At 36.2% G+C, this 14,097-nt stretch overlaps 1 protein-coding gene across 3 annotated transcripts; it reads right to left on the bottom strand.

The window, feature by feature from the left end:
* Positions 1 to 17: 17 nt before the first annotated feature.
* Positions 18 to 13,439, bottom strand: LOC145785479 (uncharacterized). 3 transcript variants are annotated; one of them, XM_082597126.1, is made up of 8 exons: positions 13,262 to 13,439; positions 4,687 to 4,835; positions 3,770 to 3,888; positions 3,200 to 3,286; positions 2,107 to 2,301; positions 934 to 1,090; positions 432 to 541; positions 18 to 153 (listed from the first exon to the last, which is right to left on the bottom strand). In XM_082597126.1, exons 1-8 carry the CDS (start codon positions 13,377 to 13,379, stop codon positions 18 to 20), a joined length of 1,071 nt encoding a protein of 356 aa, XP_082453252.1. In that variant the 5' UTR covers positions 13,380 to 13,439. The 3 variants fall into 3 exon arrangements, with proteins under 3 accessions (XP_082453252.1, XP_082453254.1, XP_082453253.1); XM_082597128.1 differs by lacking the exon at positions 13,262 to 13,439 and adding an exon at positions 8,922 to 9,084; XM_082597127.1 differs by lacking the exon at positions 13,262 to 13,439 and adding an exon at positions 7,073 to 7,275.
* Positions 13,440 to 14,097: the final 658 nt, after the last annotated feature.

The raw sequence follows: 14,097 nt of genomic DNA, 5'->3' as shown, positions 1-14,097 counted from the left end.
TGTCTCTAGCTGCACTGTCACCGATGCGGAATAGAAGTCTTCTCGTTCGACGCACTTTCGTTGTTGCTGAGGAGAAACGTCGAAACGGAATCTTCTATTTGTTGTTGCTTCTTGTCGTTTAGTTCAAACGTCACAGCAGTTTGCGAATGTCGCCTGCACAAAACGTTTGGTCAGATTGAAACCTGCAGTCATTAAGCTATTGTCGCCCTGGTACCAACCGCTTCATTTTATGACCAATGAGGGATACAATAAATCGATTTTCAAAATTCTTCAGATAGTCTGATATTGCAACAACATGAAATCCGTTTTTCCTACTGGTTTGGCGAAAAAATGACCTTGACTTTCCGTTGGTTAAGATAAGGTGACCCATCCATGTGCTAGCATTTAAAATAATGTCGGCAGGGTTAACGATGTTAATAGAGTCGACTTACCCATGTCTGTGGATCTTGTCAAATACAAAAGTGTCTTTCGCTTCACTCTCGTAGTTTTCTTTGTGCACACAAATATGTACAAGTTCAAATATGTTCAGACTCATAGAAATCTGTGTAAAAAAACATTTTTTTTTTTGTCTGAACAAGGAAGTACCTGTGGCAGGGATAACTTTGGGCATCCTAGTCTTAAAAATATCAGTTCAGTGTTTTTTTTTTCAGGCAGCGTAGTGTAACTTTAAGACTATACTAAATCACATGTTATCAGCACTGGATGAACACTTCGTACCCTACAAGTTCAACGAAACAGGAAAAAGATCTTATTCAACTCATTCGGTTGGTTGTGAAGCGAAGCCTTCGTCCAATCGAGATGAGCGCGCCCACGCCAGTAAATCAAATGCTCTTTGAGTATGCGAACGACCAGGATTAAAGCATGCAGAGAAGCTTGCTCAGTCCAATGGTGAAGATTTACGCAGTGGAGCGCGCTTGCTCTGTTAACACTCACCAGGTTGACCATTGTCAGTATCCACAGGAAGCAGGTCTGCTCGCTGTATTCCCTCACATGGCAATTCACTTTTTCCTCGTGGCACGTCACCCACTCAGGGATGTACATCTGATAGGCTACAATCACCGCAATGAAACAAGCCATATCCAACAGAAGCCTACAAAAAGTAAACAGTTTTTTCTAACGAATAACAAAGTCCAACCCTTTAGCTCAGTGGTTAAGCGCTCGACTCAAGGTTAAACGGCGCTGGTTCGACTCTCGGGGTGTGCACTTGAGCAACGCATTTCAGGACTGCCTTCTGTCAGTGTATGAAAACAATCGGAAAACTTCACTCTGCCAGTCTCGGTAACCGGCCCTGCTTCAAAAGCTTTCACAAGTATGCGAAACTACCAGGAATAACCAATCAAAGGCTTTGTCAGTTAGAGGATAAAGATTCAAAACTACCGGTAACCAAACAAATTTACAACCAAGCTTACGACAGTGATCTTTTTTTTAAATATGTTTTTACTGTATACCACGCCGTATGTGTTGCTCCCAGAGCTTTACAGAGCTACTAACGCTGTTAGCGCAACTGAGTACATTTTTACCCATTTCTTTAAAGCAGCAATAAGATTCATTATACATCAGTTTTAAAAAGTCTGTGGTATGAATAGGAACAGTGAAATACTATTTCTACCACCCCCACGTATAAACTGCACATCTGTCACGTGGTCTAACGCGTTTCAGCTTAAGCTGTTCACCCCAGGCTAAGTGCTACGACTCTTAATGCTAACAACAACTAGGCCTAGATTTGTTATCAATTTGCAAGGTGATGCAGTGACGCGCACTCTCGCAGTGAAGGTGACACACAAGTTGCGAAGCCATAGCCTACTGGATAACATTTAACAGATATTAAAAAGCTTTTTGACATGTTCTGTGGATATAGCTTACACCATGATGAAATATTTACTGGATCTTCTTAATCTATTATTCATGTTGTGTTCACGACCGACCCAGTCTTTACACGAAATCGAAGGCAAACTACAAGCTCTCAAAACATTAACATAACATTCCAGCAACATAGTCTACTAACATTTTAGCTAGCCAATTTGACACCTTTTACATTGATTCAACGTCTCGGGACGTTGTAAATCATCAACTTGACGTGGGCTAGTGAGATGAAAATACACTTACCGCAAACTTGCGCGCACAAAGCACAACATCATCAATGTGAGACATGGCCATTTACAAGATGACGACAGGCAGTGCATGTGGTTTTGACCGGACTCGTACGGAGTCCATGGCATCAAAACCAACCATGGCACGACTGAACTTAGAATTGTGAGTATCCAGAACGTAAACGGTGATGTGTTTCCATTATAGACAACACTGCAAATGAATTGTGGACAAGATGTAAAAACCCTTCTACAACTACAGTATATTGAAATACAATCTTATTTGGAAGCAGGTCTAGGTCGTAGGCTATAAGTAGGCTACGTAGACCGAAACGTAGTCAAAATTGTCTTACAGGCTATTTAGATACTGTATCTAATGACACGATTGTTCTACATAACTTATTCCTTTTCTTGTCCCATGTTTCGCATTACTTGAATGCACCTTTCGCTGATCGAAAGCGACAGATCACAATTTAATACAACTCAACAGTTTTCGACCACTTTTTACTTATTGATAAAGCTTTGGTAAAGAGTTTGCTTTTTTTAAACCATAGACAAGCAAAACAAAGTAACCTTAGCGGGTTTAACATAATGTATTACACACAATACAAAATATATAACATAATAAAAGCACAAAATAAAAACATAAAAGCACAAACTGAACAATTTTCTTAGACTGAGATCATGGAAGCCTAAAGAATCAATCGTGACAATCCATATCTCAACCGGCAGTTAGTCTCTTGTGGCTCCATCGTTCCTTTTGTGTGTGTTCTAATTGTTGTCACATGCTTGTATTTTACACTTCATGTGATCTGTTTCCCACAGTATAATTTACTAGTAATCATTCTTGTATTTTTTGTTCAGTTTGTACTTTTCAGTCCGGAGTGTCGTTACAGTTAGGCTATAGTGAAAAGTCAAATTTATCTTACAGTTTTTCATTTTATGTAGCCTATATTGCAAATTTAATTCCTGATGAGGACACACGTACGTGTCGAAAACGTTTGAATTACAATGTAATATATTTTTATTTATTGTAACTTAAATGAAGTAATGTTGAATCCCTGACAAAACATCTTGGTGCATCTAGCAAGAGAATATTTCCAAAACGTTACCTGAGACAATCTTTTTTTACCATGCTTGATTCAACATCGTAAAGCCAAATAGTTGAAGTTTCGTTTTGTGCAGATAGAGTAGTAATACTGCACAAAGACAAGCATACCATTACTGGTTTGCATTAATGTTATGTTTCGTATGCATCAGAGGCAGAGCAATAAGTCCATATTCACAATATACAAAACAATAAAATAAATTTGCAATAGGGTTACTCGGTCAAACTCGGTGACCGAGCCTAGGTCATTGGTCCAAAGCCACTACAAGTATGTGGTGGGCAGTGACTCGATCTATGCTGACCTGTTCAAGATCTGTACCAAATAAATGGTTATGCTTGAGCCAAAAATATGGCATTTGCATGAAAGTTGTGACCAACAGGGCTCACTGCAGCTATGTTCGCCCCCTTCTCTCACACAAATCTCACATTGCAAGCAATCACTAAATTAAAAATACAAAAACAAGACATGTATGCCCAGCTTAAAACTTGAACGTTTTAAAAATGCGATACGTAACCTTTTCTTCAAACGAACGTTAAGTCCAAAATGTTATAAACGATGATAGTTTTGACCAACCTGCTATTTTTTGAGGAGCTGAATTCGGTAGCCAAGGTGCAATTCAAACCATTCAAATCATCGATGAACAATCTTCCAGCAAGAGACCCGATCACAATCAAACGAATGATCACAAACACCTGAACATGAAATTGTTTTTATTGATAAGTCAGTTTGAGAAAGAAGTGAAATATTACCGACTTTTTTTAACGGACAGGTTAAAGATGGCAGACTGACATCAACCCAGAAATAAGATGGCCCAGTTTTTTTTTATATATTTTTGTCTATGTTACTGGGACTTTGCTGTTGGATGAAGTTTGTAGTTGTTTTTCTTATCAATAATGGAGTCAGTTATTTTTAACCAAATTTTAATTACAAATCAATTAAAGTAGCAGTGGGTTATTATTAATTAAATACCAAAAATTCCAAAATTTTTTCACTCGGTGTGTGTGTAATTTAGCAACAATAACCGCTGATATGCTCATATTTCAATACCAATGACATTGTTTTAGTTTGAATTTGTTGCATTTTGCGCTTGCGAAATATTGTAGCAGACCTCATGAGTTTATCAATCAATACCAAATGATTGAAAGGTGGCATGTGGTTTATATCGTGTTGAAGTTATACCAACAATCTAAAGTGTAAACCTTGGGGAGAAAAATCTTGGAATGTTGGATTCACAAAATCTCCTTCATTAAGGGTTGCTTAGTATGGCAAAATAAAATAAAGTTATTAATATTTACAATAACAAAGTTTTTATTCTGACAACCGTGTCCTGAAAATATGAATGTATTTACAAGTAAATTAAATCACCGATAACTTAGAAAAAAAGAAGCTTAGAAGATCATAGGTGAACCAGGCGACTGAGGTATTTAGATTGTAAATTATGATTAGATTAGATTTCTATTTACAATTGTTCAGATCTAATCATGACTGACCATGAATTGTGTGAAACCGATCGTCTGAGAGAGGGAGAACATCCCGTTCAGGAGGAAGTTATTCAGGAGGAATCGAACACAAGTGTCTGATGGAGCCAAGTCTCCGGAAGATATTACTCCCGTGTATTCAGGATAATCAATGCTTGGATCTAAAATAAAGAAGGAACAAGATTACTACTGTACAACTTAATAATGAAATCTCAATTAAAATGTCTTGAGACTTTCTGCTAAGCCGTTGAACAAATGAACGGTTTGCTAAAGCTGACATTAGTCTTGCAGGCTATTTCAGTCTCGTATATTTCAGTCTACTGTCTAGTATTCCTGAAAGATAGGCCTACCATATTTTCATCACCCCAAAAAGAGGACATGTTTAGTAAGCAAGTAAAGCCAGTGGATGTTTACGTTTGAACAATTTTTACACATTCTTAGATGATTATAAGCCTATGCAGCAAAAAGTGAAAAATAAAAAACATAACATACCGGTATTTATTTGTCAGACTCAGTCAATGAACATTTTGCTGTTAATTTGATTTTCTCCTCAGAAAACATGCGTTTTACATTTGCATTTTGAGCCATAGCTTATTGCAGATGAAGAATTGCTCGATTTTTAACAATTCATTAAAAAAAATCTATAGTTATGCAATCTTTGAACTATTCTGTCCATTTTCTAATGTGCTATCATTTAAACAAAGCTAACGCAAGCAAGCTATCAGGTTTAAGACGCCTTTGCACTAGCTTTGGTATAGATCGAACAGTTTAGCATCATCAATGCCAACATGTTCTCTGATAGATACTGTACTTCCACACACCGCTGAAAAGCGTTATCCTATTCTTTGGTGTAAGACAGCATAAGAAATAAGCATCCAATCAAAGGATGTGAACTCGGAAAATGAAATTAGTGGTCTATTCATCCAAATAGGCAACACAAGAGTCGAACAATAGAAATACATCTGACATGGTCATCGAGTAACATTGCCTTCGTTTGCCACAGAAATAAATGTATCCACCATGTACATGTAAGCTACATAGCAAGCAATGTATTGTCAACCTCAAAGTCAATAAACACTTTTCTTAAACAAGGATAGCCTACTTCTGCCACAGCTCACAGAAAAGATACTTTTCCTTTTTGGTATCGTTGCTTTGCCTTATTTAGCTTTCGCCAAACGTCACATAAAAATAAAACCTTGTTGAAAATGATGGCAATGCAAAAAAGAGGACATTTGAGCATTTTCAAGTGTCCTCGGAGGACAATTTATTTTTTATGAAAAAAGAGGACAAATCCTCCTAAAAGAGGACATACGTATGGTAGCCCTACTGAAAGAGCAAATAAATGAACATCAAAATAATTCCAGTTATAAATCAAATAAGGATATTAATCGATAACATGTAATATAATTAACATTTTTAATATTATTTTTCGACAAAAGTAAGGTTTCTCAGACAAAGTTAAATCCATCAGTGGCTGTTGGTGTTGCGATACATCTGTTAAGGTGATTAACTTAGTGAACACCAAAGTTTAGCCTGTAAATACCTGTTGAGGAAAAGTTTACTTTAAAAATTTGCCTAGAGATGAAGAATAAAGAAAGAAAGAATCTTTGGATTAAAGCAAACATGGCAATCGGGACGCGTAGGCACAATTGCTATGGTTGTTTACACAAAACCTCATGTTATCACATTGAATTTCTAACGCAACCTATTGAACGTTTCTGTTTGAAAAATAACAAAACATTTAAGTATACTATACATAACTTGCCATTGAGATACAGTAGGTTTCTTTTGTAACAAGACGTAGGCCTACAAATATTATGGCACGTTTTTCGTAACACGAAAGCAAATCGTTCAACCTCCGAAAAGTTGTTATTAAAAAATTGCTAAAAATGAAGGTTTCATAAAAGCAATGAAGTAAACACGTCAAAAACGTCAAAAAAAAAACAACAAAAAACGATAATTTGACAATGTCTCACACAGTTTATTTCATCTTGTCTTTGGTTAGCTTTTAAATGAAGAAGTTAAGTTTACTCGGATGGCTGGTTACCGATTGCAAATTGATCAAATGTCTTTGCCAATCGCCATAAATTAATATAAAAAGATTCGAAGACTTTCGCTGTGCTTGCCTTGCCTCTGAGCACTATCATGTGTCATTTTGAATGTTGAAAAAATTGCTTTATACTGATTCACCAATTCAATACGACTTATTATAAAGAAATCTTAAATATTCTTTAGCATTTTTTTTTTGGACTCAAAATCAAAGTTGTCTATTTAATTAATATTTAAAATAGCTGCAAACTCTTCTTTCGCAGTTTGGGTCGAACATGAAAACCAAATTCTTACAAACAAGAACAAATATGGTTTGGCACGACTTGAAGACTTTACCAAAGCAACTCACCTGATGGGTAAAGCACGCTTTCCATTTTCTTTTGGCTCGGTTTGCAAACTTACACTCTCGAATGTTATATCGTACACGTAGAGTCAGCCTATTATGGCCTATGCATAGTTAACACCATCTTGCATATTTTATGACTACGTTCATGTCGTCACTGTTTCGCCTCCAACAAATTGTATGCAAATGTTTTTTGTGAATTAAGTTTATAGCTTCTTTAGTATTGTAGGGTTTGCCCTAAAACAACATTTTGCATTTCTACCCTATTGCAATAAGCTAAACACTACAAACTTTGTCATTTTGTGTCTGTGTCATGCATTTCGGTAATTCTTCCCATCTGAAAGAGTTTATCTTTATCCCATATTCATGAGGTCAAACGCCATTGCTTTAAAATTTCAAAATATTGTAAGAATGCAAAAAGGCATTGTTTAGTAGTACAGTAAGTCTTGCAGGTTGTTTCGTTGGATTGCAAGTTTTTTTTTATTCAGATTTAGTAAGGCACCAGATTGCTAGGAATCTTGGTGTTTTAACGTGTATGTGTAAATTTGCGATAAAACTAATGTTCAGTTCGATTCTTATTCTATGCCATCTTATACTGATCTGGTAAGTTTACACAAATTACTACTGTGAGTTGATTGATGAAAACAAACATGGTATTTCAACTAAATTTCTTCAGCAATCTGAAGTTTTCTATTCTGATAATTCCAGCACCGGTCAATCTGCACTCAAGAACTATCTCATTGGTTGAAGAACTTCTTTTCATAACAAACACACTCTTGTATTAGGCCTATACCAGGAGCTATCGATTGGAGCTGAGCGTTAGGTTAATGCAGGATTTTAACTCCCAACACCTTGAACAAGCCTAATGAAACATCACAGATTTAGAAAGAAAAAACTTTTTACTTAAGGTAGTCTCATGCTAACGTCTTTTTTGGACATTTTCAACGTCAAACCTACAAAATAAAATTTACATATTTTTGTTAAAACTTCCACTTTTCAATCATAATTGTCGATGATGCATAATTTATAAATTATAACTCCCAGTTGCCCAAGAAAGTTACATGGCTGAACTTCGCACACAGATCACTTCATTACATTACCATTATCAAAAATATTTATAATGAAACGACTAAAAAAGATAAACAAAATCACGAAAAAGTGACATGGATAAGGAAATAATTTGAAAAAGAAAATCTCCAAAAATCCATAAGAACCGTGTCAAATTTTAAAGCAAGTCAAAACGATTCATATCCAATTTTTTTATTAAACCAAATACCTACATGCCAAGTGAAAGGGACCTTGCTTTTGGAACAAATAAATAGCTTGAATTGTTGTGCCAACCTGTTATATTGCTTGAAGCGATAATTTCATACATTAATTATAACATCTTGGGATAAGATGGAGTTGCTTGAAAAACCTCCTTCAAAGATCTTTCCAGACATAAAATCAGTGGTTTTCAACGTCTACAGACGTTGAATCAATGTAAAAAAACAACTGATTTGCTGTCTGGGTGGCACAATTGAAGCAACAAATAATCAATTTTTAGCGCCAAAAAGAAATCAGACAAACTTTCTGCCAAACCAAACCCAAAATTTTTTTAGAAAAAAATCAATAGACCGATAATTTCTGTCAAAGCCCACTTGCAACTTCCTTTCTACACTACTTCCAATAACACCAACGTACTTCAATCCAAAACATCATTCAATCAATCAAAATGTTGATAGAATAGCAATTGACCTCTGAGGTCATTCTCAAACCCACGTGAATGTTTGTACTCTGTATTTGCACTTGACCTATCATTCGATCTTCGATACAAAAAAAGTGATTGGGATTTTATTTTGACTTGTTGATTTACCTTGTTGTTCTTAGTATTGGAGAAATCCTTCTTCTGAGCAGTAAGTGTTTTGACGGTACGCTTTACTCTTCTAAAGATGATTCACAAAACCAACAAGCTAGGATGCTGTTTTCACTTAGACAACAGTCAATGGTATTTGCTATACTTGTAATTAGTTATGTTTTGATCATGCCATGGAAATTTCTTCGTCTGCAATAATCAAGAAAATATAATTCTGAGAAACACCAATTGGTTAAAAGGGGATTGCGTACCAGCCTCAAGTTCCATTGAACTAGTTTTAACATGTTTGAGGGTTATACAGAAAACCATTCGTGTATAAAGTTAAAAATCCTTCCTGTCAAGTTTTAGCTCTGAAAAGATTTACTCAGAAATAAAAACTTTCAACATCACTTTTAGATCTTTCTTCTTTGCTTACACATCATTTATTTTCCATTAAAAACCCAAAGACGTTAGCAATCACACCGTAAAATGATCAAGGGCAGTTGACGAGAAAGCATCGGCTAAACGTGATTTTATTACCACCACACATTGCTTGTGTTTAAATCTTCAGAGATCCAACAGCTGTTCCACTGCATAAAAAAATGTGAAATGTGCCATTATGCCGCATAATTTGCTCGAGGAAAACAAAATCCCCAGACACATGCTCTGATGATGCTGGTACGTTGTGACGTCAAACTAAATTGCATTTAAAAAAGCTGATGCGAGACTACTAACAACAAACAAGCCTTTCTATTCAGAGCTACTGGCCTCAGCTAGAAAAGTCGTTTTTTACGTTGATTCAACGTCCACAGACGTTGAACTTTACTAGCTGGAACGATCTAAAACAGAAGAGGGATACTGAAAAAGAACTTTCAGTCAAGAAATGATTTTCGAAAAGAACTTTTTGTCGGATATTGATTTAATGAATGTCAATTCATTTATTATTTATATTATTACCTAAAACGATCTGTTCAGCAACATACAGTACAGTATAAGATTGCCGAATATAACTTTTAATTACAAGAAATGTTAAGCCTTCCCTGGAAAATCAACCTTTCCAACTAACCTAGCTAGCTTATCAAGTTGAATGCGGTATCTTTTTTCGTTACTTTTGTAACTTTTTTATTACAAAATCTTAGCGGCAAAACAATATTCGGTAATAAATGTTTAAATTTAAGATTAATTTTATTAATACGTCAAAAAAAGACTCAATTAAAACAAGATTCTTATAGAGACGAATGTCTTTTTAAAACAAAATTTTCTAATTGAATCCTTGCTGCCTCGTTTTGTTAATGTAGCAACACTTCTGTTTTCTTATGACGTTCGTTGAAATATGATACTTGGGCTACGAACTGAAACAAAATATGTTGTTTTATATTGGTCTTTCTATTCGAATTTGACATACAACGATCATTTTGTTCTGACGATAAACAAGTCAGTAATCCAGTAGCATTTTTTTACATCTTAACATGTCTTTCCCCGCTGCAATAATTACGATAACTAACATACGGTATTTTAGATCTTAAATCATATATTTCTTTAAATGACCAATAATTTAAAGTCAAAGGGAAAAAGGGTTTACTTTTTTCCCTTAAACGTTCCACTTTTCTTCATTACAACTCTTTGATTAAAAGCTTGGGTGATTTATTTTGAGACGTGGGCTAAACCAGACAGAAAAATCAATAATTTTTACATTGATTCAACGTGGGCAGATGTTGAGTCAAGGTAAAAATTATTAATTTTGATGTCTGGATAGAAGCATCTTAGGCATAGTAGCAGGCCTGTTTGTGCAGGTCTACGTAAAGCCGGTTAAAAATTAAAAAATTTAAGCAATCCAGTTGTGGGATCGGAATGGATTGCTGTCACTGACTGAATAAACTCAACAAGCAACATACTGAGCTTGTTCAAATCGCTTGAAAAAATTCAGTATCTTTATCCTGATGACGCTCACTGCTTCACAATTACCACAGAATTAGAGACCTGTGTTTGCACCACTGGCTGATCTTGATCTTGTTTGAAAAACATTTCCTTTTTTTATCTACTTGCGTTTATCTGCATATTTATCTGCATTATTGCTGCAGGAAAGGCGGCCGAGAGAAAGAAATTGGCCACCCTACTCTCCTTTGTGCCGAAGGCTTAGTGCAATGAGAACCTTATCTTCTCATACCCGACACTTAGAATCAAGTATGGGACTCACCTTTACCTTTTTATTATCTGCAAGCACTTTCTTAAAGCTCAATGCGACAAAAATCAATTTAAACAACTATGGCTTTCACTAGCTATGGAAGTGACTGTGAGAAGAAAACATGTGTTAAATAAACACTAAGGTCGGTTTCGATTAATGAACACTGCAAAGTTATTCACTAAACATACTACTAACCTTTACCAGTTTACCACGACTTCTTACATTACACACCTGTTGGTAATTCATCATCTTGAGATACAAAAGCTGAAATATCAATCTTTTTACTTTAGTTGGGTGTCTGCAAGTATTTCACATTTTAATATTTTGATCGCTTAACGTTTAATCAGTACCAAAATCACATCACTTTGTAAATGATTTTATTATGCTTTCCTGAATCCACTTAGCTTCAGCCACGCATGTTTGCTGTATCTTCAGTCGAGCAGTGATTTGCTGCTTCACTTAATTAACAATAAATATATTGTTTTATGCCTAAAGCAAAGAGTGTGAGAAATGTTTTGATGCGCAATCTATACAAGCAAACAGCACAACACCAGGCCAGTTCAGCATAAGCTTTCAGTTACACAAAGATTCCACAATCACATGAAACGTTTTCGGCTGTCATAAAGCCGTCATCATAAAATGTGACAATGGAAAACAAATGATTGTGAAAGATTGAAAGACTATATTTCTAAAACTAACAAGTGCAATTCGACATCAAACAGTGGAAAGTGCAAATGTTACACATTTCAAGAAGAAATTGCTTCGTGAAAAACATAAAAACAAAAATGTGAATATATTAAGCAAAAGTTACTACAGTTTAAAAATGCTCAGGAAAGGAGCTCTGCAAGCATAGGCTACGATACAGTGGCTTATTTATGTACATTTTTGCGTATATAACGCTTCGAGTCGGCTGCCGAGAAACATATTGTTGATTGGAAAGTCTGAATGGCTTGCGTGGAAGCTATACCGTTATGGTTAGCGAATCGCAACTGCTCGCTGTACTAGTGAGTGCTCAGCCTTGTGCTGATAGCCGGGAAGAACGCCCCTTTCTTCACAATGTCCTCTGCCCTGGCGCCTGCTGGTTTTGTTGGCTCTTTTCTTTCCACAAAGATAAGAGTTAAACTGACTGGCAAAGCGGTGGTCGAATAAATTTGTGGCTAGAATACGGTGCGATACTGATGAGCCCAGCCTCATGGGCGAAACACGTGTCTATCGCTGTCAATTCTTGCTACAAATCGGCTGCCGAGAAACATATCGTTGATTGGATGATCTGAATGGCTTGCGTGGAAGCTATACCGTTATGGTTAGCGAATCGCAGCTGCTCGCTGTACTAGTGAGTGCTCAGCCTTGTGCTGATAGCCGGGAAGAACGCCCCTTTCTTCACAATGTCCTCTGCCCTGGCGCCTGCTGGTTTTGTTGTCTCTTTTCTTTCCACAAAGATAAGAGTTAAACTGACTGCCAAAGCGGTGGTTGAATAAATTTGTGGTTAGAACGGTGCGATACTGATGAGCCCAGCCTCATGGGCGAATCACGTGTCTATCGCTGTCAATTCTTGCTACAAATCGGCTGCCGAGAAACATATTGTCTTTTACAGTTACACATACCTAAAACTTGTAGGCTATTAACATGCCACTGCCAAAGCACTGTATTTCTCAATCTCGGAAACAACAATTATATTTATTTATCTGTTTAGTTTGGTTTTAAGTCATTCTTGTAATGTCACAAACTAGTTTTGAAATCCTCACTATACTGTAAAGACGCATTGCTGCAAATAAATAACATGTTCGATCACCGATTTTGAACAGCTTGAAATAGATTTTACAAGGAACCGATAGACAAGAGTGTTATCTCCATGAAGTATCTGTTACCAGATACTTTAAATAGCTTACGTTTTTATTGGGCTTCAAAATTGAAGGATAAAAATGTGGCGCAAGCATTTTATTGTAACACTAGTGTGTTCTATGCCAATGGAAGAGCAGTTGCTGTAGCATTTTTTTACCAAGCCATTCGTTGGTCTCCACTTGGAAGTTTGTCAACGCTATATATTGGAAAATCGCCGCACGGAGTATAGATCTTCGTGGCCATACGCACGTACTGCACTGACGACGCCAGAAGGCCGAAACGGTGTGCCACTGTATGCAGTTATATAGCCTATCTATATAATACAGTCACTTACCTGTTGTTAAATGGTAAACATGAAGGGGTATATCTTTTTCTTTTCTATTGTTATTCCATTGGTCTTTTAACCTCCATTGACACCATTTCTTCGGATTGAGCGCTTTAAAAAACGACATCACAGTAGTGACAACTTGTATCCTAAAAACTATTTGTCACCTTCTTAGTACACCACAACAAACAATTCTGTCGATGAAAAGATATAATTTTCGCTAATCTCGTGTACGTATGCCGCATATCTGCAAGACTGGTTTTGAATGGTGGATTACAATGGAACCCATTGACCACTACGCTATTTATTATAATCGAAACGTTATTCTTCAGACCACCCACACAAATAACAACCGAAACACAAAAAATGTATGTACAATCTGATCATTGAACTTCAAAAGCATGATTATCGCCAACATGTTAAGTTTAAAAAATTATTTCTACTCGAGGAGGATCCACCAAATGGTCTTAGAGAGGGTGACGATTTCAAAACACAATGCTGTGTAGGCCTACATTAATCCAATCTTGCAAATATATCCAGAATAAAGTAACTTTTTTGTGTCTTAGAGGGTGATCGCCCCTACTGGATCCATCACTGACCTCTAAGAATTACTTGTCTGTCTTGTCTTGTTAAGTACTGTTAAATAAAAACCAAACGCTGCATTTCCCATCAGAAGCTGTTCAAAGCTCTCACTGAAACTCCAAAGCATCAAGCCAGTGCCTTTTTACATTAATTCGACGTTTACATGGTGGCATGGCTTAATTTAACTTTATCGATCAGAATAATTAGATTACTTGGGGGCGAAACACAACTCTAAAAACACAACAACGAAACAAGCCTCTGTA

This window comes from Aplidium turbinatum, chromosome 16 (genome assembly GCF_918807975.1).
Source record: "Aplidium turbinatum chromosome 16, kaAplTurb1.1, whole genome shotgun sequence".
NCBI lineage: Eukaryota > Metazoa > Chordata > Ascidiacea > Aplousobranchia > Polyclinidae > Aplidium > Aplidium turbinatum.
The sequence above is the reverse complement of the archived record's forward strand: the minus strand, read 5'-3'. Positions and strand labels throughout refer to the sequence as shown.

Bases quoted from the DNA above. Each gene is read 5' to 3' on its own strand.
- LOC145785479 (XM_082597126.1), bottom strand. From the start codon at position 13,379: ATGTCGTTTTTTAAAGCGCTCAATCCGAAGAAATGGTGTCAATGGAGG. The intron at 3,287-3,769 runs GTTGGTCAAAAC...GTCTTTGTGCAG, and splicing joins AGCTCCTCAAAAAATAGCAG to TATTACTACTCTATCTGCAC. The intron at 154-431 runs GTAAGTCGACTC...CGTTTTGTGCAG, and splicing joins GACAAGATCCACAGACATGG to GCGACATTCGCAAACTGCTG.